This window comes from Chiloscyllium plagiosum, unplaced genomic scaffold, assembly GCF_037043375.1.
Source record: "Chiloscyllium plagiosum isolate Xiang-an unplaced genomic scaffold, Cpla_swu_hap1 HiC_scaffold_34, whole genome shotgun sequence".
In the NCBI taxonomy this organism is placed as follows: Eukaryota; Metazoa; Chordata; class Chondrichthyes; order Orectolobiformes; family Hemiscylliidae; genus Chiloscyllium; species Chiloscyllium plagiosum.
Genome location: NW_028270172.1, coordinates 11,966,189 through 11,979,997, shown reverse-complemented (window position 1 = coordinate 11,979,997; position 13,809 = coordinate 11,966,189). Strand labels below are relative to the sequence as shown.

Sequence of the window (13,809 nt, the reverse complement as noted above, 5' to 3'; positions counted from 1 at the left end):
CTCAAGTTATGAAGCAAACTGGGCTATCTATCCATCTCCACACAACACTCAGCCCTGGATGCTAATGCCAGCAGGTGAGTTTTCTTTTGGATACAACAGTTTAGGAACCATTGTGTCCCAGAGTTAGCACTTGTTTGTCTGCTGAATGTGCATAATATCAGACCAATTCCTAACTTTGAGTTTGTTTTTAAGCAGCTAAAATGTAGGCATTCCAATACTTGAAACCACTTCTTCTAAAGGATTAAACAAATCTACTGCAAATGTTTGCTGTTCAGGGTTTCACAAAAAATTGTTGGTACTGAAGGTATTTTGAAAAATAAGATAATGACAAAATTAGAATAAGGACTTTACAAGTAGATACCTAGACTTTCCAAAGGGTCTTCATGTTCCTACCGTAACAAAGGCTGGTGATTGGTCGAAACCCTATAGGCTATCCTTGATGCACATTTATACAGTTTCACCACAACATCTGTTAGTCATACAGCAGGAGATTGAGGACTCTCAATGCTTGGAATAATAATGTAAGTGTAAATCACTACCAAATTTGAGGCTTCCAGTTCCACTGTCAGAATTGTACTTCTATAATTTCAGGTGAGTTACCTTTTTCTAGATGAACAAATTGTATTTTTTCTGTGAAAGATGAAAATCAGAAGTCTAATGCATAAATAAAATGAGGGCAAGTGTCAATCTTTTTTTTGTTTCCTTTTATTTGCCCATAATTTTTGTAGACACAACCTGAGTCAATTTTAACCCAGAAGCAAGTTTTTGTATATTAAAAGGTTATTTAATTTCATTCATCCTAGCCCCAGAGGTTAATAAAAATGTGATGTCTAACTCTTGCAACTTTCCTTCACAGTAGAAACAGGAGATGGAACCGTAATTATAAGAATGGAGCTTAATTCTCTCTGTTTTGGTGAAGAGCTAATGTTTCTCAGTTGCTTTGATTGAAGTAAAAATCTTTGTAGAACAAAACTTACAGCTATGATTCTTAATTGATCTGCTCAGAATAATTTCTGTGGAGAACTTGATGAAATAGGTTAAAGTAAACAAAGGAAGAAAAGTATTTCTTTCAAAATATTAATTATGCTTGGATGTTTATCTGATGCAGGGGATGTTTGTCTGGAAATCATTCTGAATTTATAGCTTTTAGCACAGAACTATATGACCTTGTAATGATTGCTGGGTCATGACCTAAATAAGACAGTGATTATTTAATCGACAGTCTGAATTTTTCTCCCAACTGAGGTCTTGATCAACAATAAAACATTTTGTGTATGAAAAGAAAAATGAAGCCCTGATCTACATTAAATCAAAGGTTAACTTTGCCTTCTCAAGAAATAAAACTACTTAATCCACAAAAATGTGTTCATCTGTGGAGGCCATCTTACATTTTAAAAGTTACTAAAAAGTTAACTTTAATTTATGGCTCTAAGGATTCATTGTTCCATGCAGGTAATGGTATAACAGAAGCTTCAAGAGCACAGAAGAAAAACACATCTAAAATGGCAATGTGAGACAATGGGACAGCAACAAGAAATCTCATTGTAAAAAGGATGAAAGTTTCTGTTAATCCTGCATTAGGAAATTGTTTTTTGGTCTTGTTAAACAAATTTAGATCTTAATTTAGTTAAATATTTAAGATTAATGAGACTAGCCCACATCCCATGAATGACTTTTTTTTAAAAGAAGCAAGTTTTCTGCATTTACCCTGACCAGTCCTGTAAGAATCTTTGTATGTTACAATAAGGTCAGCTGTCATCTCCACTCCACTGAGTACAAGCCCAACCTGTTCAACCTTTCCTTGTAAGACAGACCCTTTATGCTTGGTATCAGCCCATTGAACTTTCTCTGGACTGCCTGTAATGCCAGTAATCGTTGATAAGGGGCCAAAACTGTTCAGTGCTCTTACTGTGGCCTTGTATAGTTTCAGCAAGACTTCCTTATTTATATACTCCATTCCCTTTTTAAAAAAGGCCAATATTCTCTATTGCTTGCTGAACTTATCTGCTATCCTTGTGATTTCATGAGAATTCCCAAATACTGTTCTGCAGTCTTTCTCCATTAAATACTATTCGGCTCATCATTAAATCTTCCTGCGCAAGTGCATAATCTCAAACTTTTCGCATTCCATCTGGTATGTTTTTGCCCACTTGCTTAACCTGTGTATTCTCTGCAAACTTTGCTATCTTCACCACTTACCTTTTCCACTTTTTTTTTTGTGTGGAATCAGCAAATCTGGCTACAGTATGTTCACTTCCCTCACCCAGTCATTATAATGTAGAGTCATAGAGATGTACAGCATGGAAACAGACCCTTCGGTTCAACCCATCCGTGCCAACCAGATATCCCAACCCAATCTAGTCCCACCTGCCAGCACCCGGCCCATATCCCTCAATTCTTCCTATTCATATACCCATCCAGATGCCTTTTAAATGTTGCAATTGTACCAGCCTCCACCACTTCCTCTGGCAGCTCATTGCATACACGTACCACCCTCTGTGTGAAACAGTTGTCCCTTAGGTTCCTTTTATATCTTTCCCCCCTCACCCTAAACCTATGCCGTCTATTGTAAATAATTGTGGACCCATCACTGATCCTTGTGGCACTCCACTAGTTACATCCTGAAAAATTCCCTTCACCCTAATTTTCTATCTTCAATTGTTTAACCAATCCTTTATACTAATATAGTGCTCTTAAGCAGCCTAATGTATGGTACCTTAACAAAGACCTTCTCAATCAGATTGTAAGTCTACTGCTTCCCTTTTTATCTATCTTGCATGTTATCTCAGATCTTCTAAATTTGTCGTACGTGATTTGCCCTTCTTACTTAGTGTCAGCATTGTTTAATCAAACTACACTAATTGCTAAATTGTACACATTCAATGTGATTCACTTTATTTTTAAACAGATTCTCATTTGACTTTTTTTACTTTCCTAAGGAATGAGAAGTTTGATCTGAAATGTGTACAGTTTTTGTGCCAACATGCAACTAAGATCTCCTTATACTGTTTGTCTGCTTCTGCTTTCATTCTCCCTGTTTATCAAACTTAATCTGTCAGACCTTGAACCGGCCTGCTGAAAACTCTAAGCTAGCTTCTTTCTTACCACACTACTAAAATGACCAGTCAAAAACTTGAAGACTGTGAAATAATTGCCCATATCATCCTCCTCTGATCTGCTTCCTTCATTGTCAAGACTGATGAGACTGCCCTAATTTAATTTCATTCTTATCTGCTGCTTTCCCACCCCAGTGTTGTTTTATCTCTCGATGTCATAGAGTAACACCGCATGGAAACAGACCCTTCAGCCCAATGACCACCATACTGACCACAATGCCCACTCAGCTAGTTCAGTATATCTGAGAGATGTTAATGGCATCCTTATAGCATGTGACTTGAGGGTATAACAATCAGTAGCCTATCTGATCACTTAAAGCATGACATGTTAGTAGAACCAAATGCTTTATGCAAATGTTAACCTCGCCACCAGTGTGCCTGTGAGTGTGATATTTGTACATAAATCTCTCAACAACAACAGGTTTATTTGGAAGTATTACTTTTGGAGCGCTACTGCTTCATCAAGTATCTGTGGAGCAGGATCATAAGACACCGAGTTTATAGCAAAAGATCTGTCATGCAACTGAAATTATTATATTGAACAAACCTAGATTGTTGTTAAGTCTTTCTTCTTTTAGAATGGGTTGTAGGTAGAAGCTCAGTGTTGGGGTTAAAATGTTAGTGTGGATAGAAGATTAGCTAGCTGGTGGAAAACAATACACACAAAATCTTTTTCACCTTGGTAGGATGTGACAAATGTGCTCCTGCAGGGTTCTTTGGTGGGCCCTCAAATTTTAATCTAGATGAATGACTTAAATGAGGGGATTGAAGACATGGTGGCTAAGTTAGCAGATGATACAAAGGTAAGTAAGAAAATATGTTGTGAACATTACACAACGAGGATGCTGACTGCTTAAGTAAATAGGCAAACATCAGGCATGGAGTGTAATGTGGCAAAATCATTTTTCTCATTTTGCAGGAAAAGTGAAAAATCTCTTTCAAAGGAGCAACTACAGAACTTTTGAAGTGCAGAAGGATTAGGGTATTCTGGTGCATGAGTCAAAGATTGTGTGGGTATAACAAGTGATTATGAAGTCTAATGGAGTGTTATCTCATTGAGAGGATTTAAACAGAAAAATCGGAATGTTATACTTCAGTTAAACAGGCATTAGAGAGGCAATATCGCGAATACTGTATGCTATAGAACATTGCAATACGGGCCCTTCGGCCCTCTGGTTCCACAGATCGGTGCAACAATCTGAAGCCTATCTATCCTACACTATTCCATTTTCATCCATATGTTTATCCAATGACCATTTATATGCCCTTAAAGTTGGCGAGTCTGCTACTGTTGCAGGCAGTGCATTCCACATTCCTACTACTGAATAAAGAAACTACCTCTGACATTTGTCCTATATCTATCAACCCTCAATTTAAAGCTAATTCCCTCATGCTAGCTGTCACCATCCTAGGAAAAAGGTTCTCACTATCCACCCTATCTAACCTTCTGATTATCTTATGTCTCAATTAAGTCGCCTCTCAACCTTCTCTCTATAGCCTCCAGTCACTCAGCCTTTCCTCATAAGTCCTTCCTCCATACCACAGGAGAAGGAGAATTGACGTTTCGGGCATAAGCCCTTCTTCAGGAATGAGGAGGGTATGCCAAGCAGGCTAAGATAAGAGGTAGGGAGGAGGGACTTGGGGGAGGGGCATTGGGAATGCGATAAGTGGAAGGAGGTTAAGATGAGGGTGATAGACCAGAGAGGGGGTGGGGGCGGAGAGGTCAGGAAGAAGATTGCAGGTCAAGAAGGTGCTGAGTCTGAGGGTTGGGACTGAGAAAAGGTGGGGGGGGGGGGGGGTAAAATGAGGAACCCTCAGACTCAGCACCGCCTTCTTGACCTGCAATCTTCTTCCTGACCTCTCCGCCCCCACCCCCTCTCCGGCCTATCACCCTCACCTTAACCTCCTTCCATCTATTGCATTCCCAACGCCCCTCCCCCAAGTCCCTCCTCCCTATCTTTTATCTTAGCCTGCTTGGTACACCCTCCTCATTCCTGAAGAAGGGCTTATGCCTGAAACGTCGATTCTCCTTCTCCCTTGATGCTCCCTTACCTGCGCTTTTCCAGCAACACATTTTTAAGCTCTGATTTCCAGCATCTGCAGTCCTCACTTTCTTCCCTCCATACCAGGCAACATTCTAGTAAATCTCCTTTGAACCCTTTCCAAAGCTTCCACATTCTTCTTATAATGCGGTGACCAGAACTGTACGCAATACTGTGTGGCCATACCAGAGTTTTGTACAGCTGCAGCATGACCTTGTGGCTCCGCAACTCAATCCCTCTACCAATAAAAGATAACACATCCTGTGCTGCCTTAACTACCCTATGAATCTGGGTGGCAACATTTAGGGATCTATGTGCATGGACACAGATCTCTCTCTGCTCATCTACGTTACTGAGAATCTTGCCATTGGCCCATACTTTTTATTCCTGTTGCTCCTTATGCTGTTTAGATCTCCTTTTATTTAAGGAAGAATGTAAATGCATTGAAGGCAGTTCAGAGGAGATTTACTAGATTGATACTTGGAATGAGTGAGTTGCTTTAGGAGGAAAGATTGGCAAACTGGCCTTTTTTTTTTACTGGTGTTTGGAAGAGCAATATCATATTATATAATTGATGTAAGGCCCTGAGTAATGTTTTTTAGAACAGACCTAGGGGTTAAGGTACATAATTCTTTGAAATTTGTCACACATAGACAGTTAAAGACATTTGGCATGTTTGCCTTCATTGTTCAGACCTTTGTGTATAGGAGTCGGGGTGTCATGTTGAGGTTCTACAGGATGTTAGTGAGGTCTCTTCTGGAGTACTGTGCACATTTCTGGTCACCCTGCTATAAGAAGGATATTATTAAATTGGAGTGAGTTCAGAAAAGATTTACCAGGATGTTGCTGGGAATGTAAGTTATAAAGATAAGCTGGATGGACTGGGACTTTTTTCCATGGAGCATAAGAGGTTGAGGGCTGACCTTATAGAGGTTTATAAAATCATGAGTGGCACAGAAGGTTAACAGTAAGGATCTTTTCCCTAGGGTGGTGGCGTTTGAAACTGTGACATATTTTTGCGATGAGACAAGAAAGGCCGTGAATAGTTTGTGTGTGGAATGAACTGCCAGAGAAACTGGTGGATGTAGGCACAATTTTAAAGACTTTTGGATAAGTACATGAATAAGAGAGATTTGAGGGATATGGGCCAAAGTCAGGCAAATAGTACTAGTTTAGTTTGGGAACATGGTCGGTGTCGGCTAGTTGGACTGAAAGATCTGTTTCCATGATGATTTGAATGAAGTGTGTAAGATCCTGACAATCCTTAAAAGTGCAAATGGAAGGGATGTTTATTCTTGTGGGTGAGACCAGAACTAGGAGTCTCTGTTTTGAAGTCGAGAGTATGGTATTGGAAAAGCATAGGAGGTCGGGCAGTATCAGAGGAGCAGGAGAGTTGATGTTTCAGGCACCACACTCTCAACTCTAATCTTCAGTGTCTGCAGTCCTCACTTTCGCCTAGTCATTGTTTGAAAGTTAATTATTTCAGGACAGAGATTACATTTTTTTTTTCTCTTGAAAGGTTGTGCAATTTCAGAATTCTCTGGTTCAGAACGTGGTGAAGACACTATTGTTGAATGTTTTTTTTTAAGGTGGAGGTAATAAATTCTTGAGGATCAAAGGTTATTGGGGTAGATGGAAATGTGGAATTTGGGATGTGAACAGATCAACCATGGAATGAGGGGGCAAGCTTGAAGGGTGGATGACTTATTTCTACCCCTAATTCATATGTTTGTACATTCTGTTGATTGTGGGACTATTTATCTCTGTCTAACACTTTGTTTTCTACTGTTTGGCGTATAACTAGCCCTGTTTTGTATTTCACAGGATAGACACTCATTTTAGGTTTGCTTGCTGCTGCTCCTGGCATGACCTCTGCACACTTCTTGAATCAGGGTTGATCCTTTAGTTTGATGTTAAAGGTAGAGTGAGGGATATAGCAGGCTGCAAGGTCACAGTCTTTGGTTAAAAACAATTCTGCTCCCACTGATGATCCAGAACTTCAAAGCACAGTTACTGAAATGTAACTTTACACAGTTAAGTCAGACCATATATATTCTGACCACAATATTTCAAAAAAGAGCGGAGGTGTTCTGCCCAGTGTGTTTGGCCAATATTTATTCCTCAAACAAAATATTCTTTCTGCTGGAAATGCTTTAATATATGAACTAATGCTAGCCTGTCCTCTGTGGTACAGTATAAAATATTTGCACTACTAAGGACAAAATTATCAGCAAATGTAAAGACTGGAGACAGTGTTCCATCCAAAAGGCCAGAGAGAAATCTATGATAGCAGAGACTCTATGGGGCTGGGAGAAATAAAGACTAGCTGACATGTATGCACTAAGCCTCCCAGCTTTGCTACTGTGAGAAACAAAAGCTCACTCACTTTAATAATTTCAGTCCGAGACAAATATCTGAATCCGCCATTTATTTATACACCTATAGGTGGGTGCCCTGTCTCATTACCAGGTAAGGTAATGACAAAATGCACACCAAATCCAACAAACTCTCGAAATTTATACAGTTTGAATCCCCATATTTTTCCTTATTCCATTGTTTGTTCCCTGCTTCGCTTACGTCACTCATTTCCTTAAGACTTATCCCACAACTTCTGTTTATCCTGTTTTGTCCGTGACAAACTCTTATCTCTGACTCCCATAAGGGTGTTTGACGTCAGTCTATTATAGATTATTGATTAGGCATATCTTTTCTTCTATCAGCATCTATTTCCATCCAGAGGCCACTTTGACCTCTTTGATTAGGGTTTGTTCCTGTGTCCCCGTGTAAGGGGGAAACAGATGCTTTCCTGTTTGCCCATATATCCACCATTGTTCTGTATTCACGTCTCATGCTTTTTTTTTGCTGAATATGTATTTTCTCATTCCCATTCTGTATCAGAATTTATACTTGCAGAAATAACATTAATTCATTTATATCCCACAATTTCCCCTTTTTCTTTTCATTACTATCTGTTATCTTCTGCATTTTTGTCTCTTTTTTTTTTAAACATTGTTCCCAAAATTCGCAAGCATCATTTCAGAGATTTCATCCATCTTAGTCTCACTCATCTCCTTATTATTTAGTTGATAAAGTTCCTCTGTCAAATGTCCCCTCAGGGGCATTCGTTTCACCAAGGCTGTTTCAATCAGCCTCTGGGTGAGCCCTCGTATACAGGGTATGACACAACAGCCAATGGCCACCAATACCCCGACTACTACTATCAGGGAAGTAAGGATAAAAACCACCACCCCCTTTCTCTGCTAAAATCATATCAAGGGCTATTCTGTTTTCCCATGCCATCCTACTTGTCGCATCAAGCTGTTCTGATATTCCTTTAACCGCCTCTCTTGTATAATTTTATAAATCGCTGTTGATTATAAAAAATGTAATTTATCCAGTCTACATTTTTATTAATTGTTACCTACCAAAAGAGAGCTGACTCAAAGCCTGCTGCAATCTGGTTACGAGCTTTGAATTCAGGTACTCCCCTAGGGACTCCTTCGAATCAAGATAAATCCTGTCATCCAAAGAATTATCTAACAGTAATCTCTTACCCCTTCCCTTTTTCCCTACTATCTTTTCCTTCTCAAATGCCAAGGTAAATGGAATTGCCAATTGTACAATTGCGCATATCCCTTTCCAATCCGGAGGTAGGGTGGGTCTCAATATTTTTCCTCCACAGTACCACCACAGATCCGCTCGGGGAACCTTTAATGCTGAGTAGTTCCCTCCCTTCTTCGTTTCGGTAACATTCTTAATCTCTGTACATAATTTCAGCTCCCCCAAATGTCTCGACCGACTCGTACCTCGCCTGTGCACACATGACGTGTGATTTCCAACTGCGGCGGAAAATGTGGGGGGAACTTTTGCATCTTTCTCCTCCAAGGGAGTGAACATCAGAGATAGGGAGGTACAATTCCTATCATTCCATGCAGTCACATCCTGGTACAGGGCTATCATACATTTCATGCCCTTCCTGTCTCGCTTCCACCCGAGCGGAAAGGGAACCACCTGGGCCACTGGCCTACCGGAGGCACATGCATAGCAATTGCTTTTGTTCAGACCTTTTTACAGTATACCTTACCCATTCAACCCAGGCATTTGTATCCCCGTACCCAGTCTCTATCTCGATGGTCTGTTTCAAATCCTTTACCTCTATAATTTTTACTACTGTAGGATCATTGAGAGGAGTGAAAGGTTGTATCTCATTACCCAGTAATTCTACCCATTTTTCCCTGTCCTATGCTAATTCGAAAACAACAGCCCACAAACTCCTTCCTATTAGCTTTCATTTCAATCCCAAATGTTTCATTTAATTGTACCTCATAAGTGCCACCTCCCAAAACCGCTCCGTGCCATGTGGTTTTTCTTATCGTTAAATATATGGGGTTACACTTTTTATTGGGACAATCGCGTGCTGGTCGGAAGGGGGCCCGGTGTATTGTGACAAGACCATTATACCAGGTACCATCCCCGAGGCCATCCCCAAAGGACTTAAGATGTATCTCTGAGTTGCGGTATTGTCTCTGATTAGCTACATTCCCACAATTTACTAAGCTACATATATCAGTGTCTATTACTTGTGGATTATCAGACTCAGGAACCATTAATAATACATATGAAAATGATATGTGACAAAATCCTAATACCAAGAGGGCTAGCATCATAACTCTAAGCATTCCCAGTATTCTGATCATTATGCTAAAACACAAAAAAGCTTAATATACAATCTTACAGAAATAATCCCGCGCCCGCATCGCCACTGTATAGTCAATTACTCAAAGTCTCTTTAGTCTGAGTTTCAGCGGGTCTTGTGTTGATTCGGCTGTCCAGACTTCTTCCTCAACTGGAGGGTCCACTGGCCCTTTGATCCGAATGTAGTGAGTCCAGCCTTTCTCCACTGTCCTTATTGCCGTTTCGGTAGTCAAAAGAGCCTGGTACGGCCCTTCCCAGTCTGGCTGCAGCTTAGTCTCTGTCCATAAAATCATTAAGACCCAATCTCCTGGCCGGATGGGATGAACAGCAAATTCAAGGGGCGGAGTCTGTGCCAATAGACCCTGTTTTCTGAGGAAAGATAAAGAGGAGGACAAGCCCAGTATATACTTCTTTAAAAACAAATCTTTAGTTTCGGGAATTGGCAATTCTCCCTGTGTTCCCAGATAAGGTAATTCAAATAAGATTTCATAGGGGGATAGTCCCAAATCTTTCCTCCGCCAAGGGACAAGCCCAAAAGGCATCCTTTAAATCTATCACACTAAACCATTTGTGATCATGAGGGATCTTACTTAATAATGTGTAGGGGTTTGGCACCACTGGATGCCTGATCTGTACTATTCGATTTAATGTTCTCAAATCCTGCACCAATCGATAAGTTCCATCAGATTTCCGTACTGGTAGAATTGGGGTATTATAAGGAGACATACATGGCTCCAACAAACCATCTCTAATCAGTCCCTCAATTACTGGCTGCAGTCCCCGTTTACCTTCTATGGAAATAGGATATTGTCGTTCACAGACAACGTCCCCTTTCCGTTTTAAATTTATTGTAAGGGGAGGGATCTGTAGTTTTCCACGATTCCCTTCTCTAACCCATACAATAGGGTCTCTCTCTCTGCATCCTCTGTCAATATTGCCAGTTGTACAACTAATTCTTCTTCCTGAATTCCAATCTCCAGTCCTAAAAGGATAATTAAATCTCTCCCCAGTAAGTTACTTCCTATATCAGGGATATATAGCAGTTCCCCTGTGATCCTATCCTTAGGACCTTCTATCATCATAGGTTCAAATACTGGAACAGTAAATCCTTCCCCTTTCACCCCCGAAACAGTAATTGACCGTGTAAACATTTCTACTTTCTTTGGTTTAAACTTCGGCGATGACCGTGCTGCCCCGTATCTACTAGGGAGATTACCTCCTCCCTACACGGTCCCACCTTCAAGTTTATCAAGGGTTCCTGGTGGGCCCCCGAGGGCAGGAACCCCTGACACCCCTATTCTTCATCATAATTCATAAGCGGAATTGCCTTTTCTTCCCTTTGTAGATCAGGACACTCCCGCTTAAAATGCCCTATCTTTCCACAATAATAGCATCCTTCCTGTAGCGACTTCCATCTCTGCCCTGTCGCTCAAACCCTCTATCAAATGTTCCCCCTTGTCCTCTCCCTCTTTACAAACACTTTCTGTGCCTCTCTCTACAATTCATCTAATGGTTTTTCACTCCATCCTTCTATCTTCTGTATCTTTCTCTGTATGTCTGGCCATGCTCTTGTCACAAAATGTACTTTCAAAAGACCCTGTGCCACTGGGTCCTCAGGGTTCATTCCAGAGTATTTCCGCATTGAGTCCCTTAATCTTTGCAAGAAAGCTGAGGGAGTCTCATCTTTCTCCTGTCTAATTTCAAAGGCTTTAATCAAATTCTGTGACTTCGGAACTGCCTCCCTTATTCCTTTTAGAATCAGGTCTTTCAATTCCCTCATTTCTTCTCTATGCTCTGGGTTTTGGTTTTCCCACTGGGGGTCTCTGAGGGGAAACTTCATCTCTCCCTGTCCAGCGTCCCCATCTCCAATCGGGTGTTCCCTGTCCCATATTTTAATGGCAGTTCCTCGTACAAGTCCCCTTTCCTCCCCAGTAAATAATATATTCAAAATAGACATTAATTCAGCCCAGGTATACAGACTGGGCCCCAAAAATTGAACAATTTGTTCAGACAACCCCACCGGATCCTCAACCAGGACCTCCATTTCCTTTTTAAATGTTCTGACCTCCCCACTGGTGAGGGGGGCACTTACAAACCCAATCTCTTTGTCCCCTATGGGTACCTCCCAAAGGGGATAAGTCGTTACGTTTTTCCCCTTTTTCTTTTTTTTTTAAAGAAATATTGCAATATTTCTAGCTCCCCATAACTTCAAACACCAATTCATCAATTCATGCTTGACTAACCTTCAAAGCCTGTTCCTAACGTATAAATATATTTATATATATTTACGTTCATTTCTTCAGTATTTAATAGTCAAAATGCAAAATGCATACAGTTCCCAATTTTGCAATTCACTGTAATTACCCAGTTTTAGTCCTTTAATTTAGATCCAGAATTAGTTTCCTTAAATAGTCCTGACCAATCATTGCTCAATTACAATACTATAAGTCGTAAAATAATCAGAACTTGCCTTAAAAGAATTTGTCTACTCAAGTTTTTTTAAAAAAAAAACTTCTAATGCATGAACAATGGCTGAATCCAAGGTCACAGATATTAACCATAGAATTTTGCTTTTACTACAATCTAATGTTGAACTGAAACTTCAACTGTCCTCCATAAATCGTTTTTATGTAAAGATAAAATAGATTAGTTAGAAACTGATAGTAAGGCAGTCATGATCTGTAAAAAGAACAGGAGTTATCATTCCTTTTTTTTCTTCATAATCACAATAGAATCCTTAACCTTAAAAGAAATCATGTTAAATTTCCATAACAAAAATCAGATTCAAAACAGTCCTGGAACTCAAGCTACAGGGAATAAAACACAAACATTCAATCACCAACAAACAAATGTTCACTCAAACCAAATCACAAAGGGTTAAACTTCCTACCAGCTGTACAGCTCTTTTCATTCTCTCTCTCTCGCACATTGACATATAAACTCAGATATTCACAAACCCAGTCTTCGTCCGATCTGTACTTTGGCCAGAAGACAGCGGGACGAAGAATGGAGTCCTTAGTCCATACAAAGCAACAATATTTAATCATCTTTCTCCCTTGCACAAGTATTATTTTGCCAATTTCCACAACATCCTGCCCAAAGGACTTTCCGGAGGAATGTTGTAAGGGACCCCGCCTCCATTTCCATTGTCTTTTCCTTACTTTGTTTCCCCGGAGGCTTTTTTCTTACCCAAAGCGCAAGCCATATTGAGTTCCTTCGTTAGTCCCTTATTAACTACTAAAACTCAATCCCGGCCACCAAGGCAATACTTAAAAGTCAATTTTCTTACCTTGGTCTGTGCACAGAGTTGCCTGGCCCCTTTTGTCACCGTATTTTCTATCGAGCTTCTATCACTGTCTGATTCAGATGTCTCTCTTATAGGATTCACATCAGTCACCCAAGGGAGCAGACCAAACCGGGACACGAGACCGCTCCTCAATGGGGAACGGGACGCGTCTTCCCAGTGTCCAAGGCCAGCCACTCCCCCCGGTGATGGAAGAAAATCCCGGACGAGCCCCCAATTGTGAGAAACAAAAGCTCACTCACTTTAATAATTTCAGTCCGAGACAAATATCTGAATCCGCCATTTATTTATACACCTATAGGTGGGTGCCCTGTCTCATTACCAGGTAAGGTAATGACAAAATGCACACCAAATCCAACAAACTCTCGAAATTTATACAGTTTGAATCCCCATATTTTTCCTTATTCCATTGTTTGTTCCCTGCTTCGCTTACGTCACTCATTTCCTTAAGACTTATCCCACAACTTCTGTATATCCTGTTTTGTCCGTGACAAACTCTTATCTCTGACTCCCATAAGGGTGTTTGACGTCAGTCTATTATAGATTATTGATTAGGCATATCTTTTCTTCTATCAGCATCTATTTCCATCCAGAGGCCACTTTGACCTCTTTGATTAGGGTTTGTTCCTGTGTCCCCATGTAAGGGGGAAAC

The 13,809-nt window shown here is 40.4% G+C and overlaps 1 protein-coding gene across 2 annotated transcripts in view; it reads right to left on the bottom strand.

Annotated features, from left to right (window-relative positions):
* Window positions 1-13,809, bottom strand: part of LOC122564528 (palmitoyltransferase ZDHHC3) — a 67,126-nt gene that overhangs the window by 7,758 nt on the left and 45,559 nt on the right. The window contains exon 7 of one of the 2 annotated variants that reach the window (XM_087978488.1): window positions 7,572-10,222. The exons of the other annotated variant lie outside the window; for it this stretch is intronic. Within the exon in view, the coding sequence (XP_087834614.1) occupies window positions 10,187-10,222 (36 nt within the window). The 3' untranslated portion in view covers window positions 7,572-10,186. Of the gene's footprint in view, window positions 1-7,571; window positions 10,223-13,809 lie in introns of those variants that run through there. 2 annotated transcript variants of the gene reach the window in all.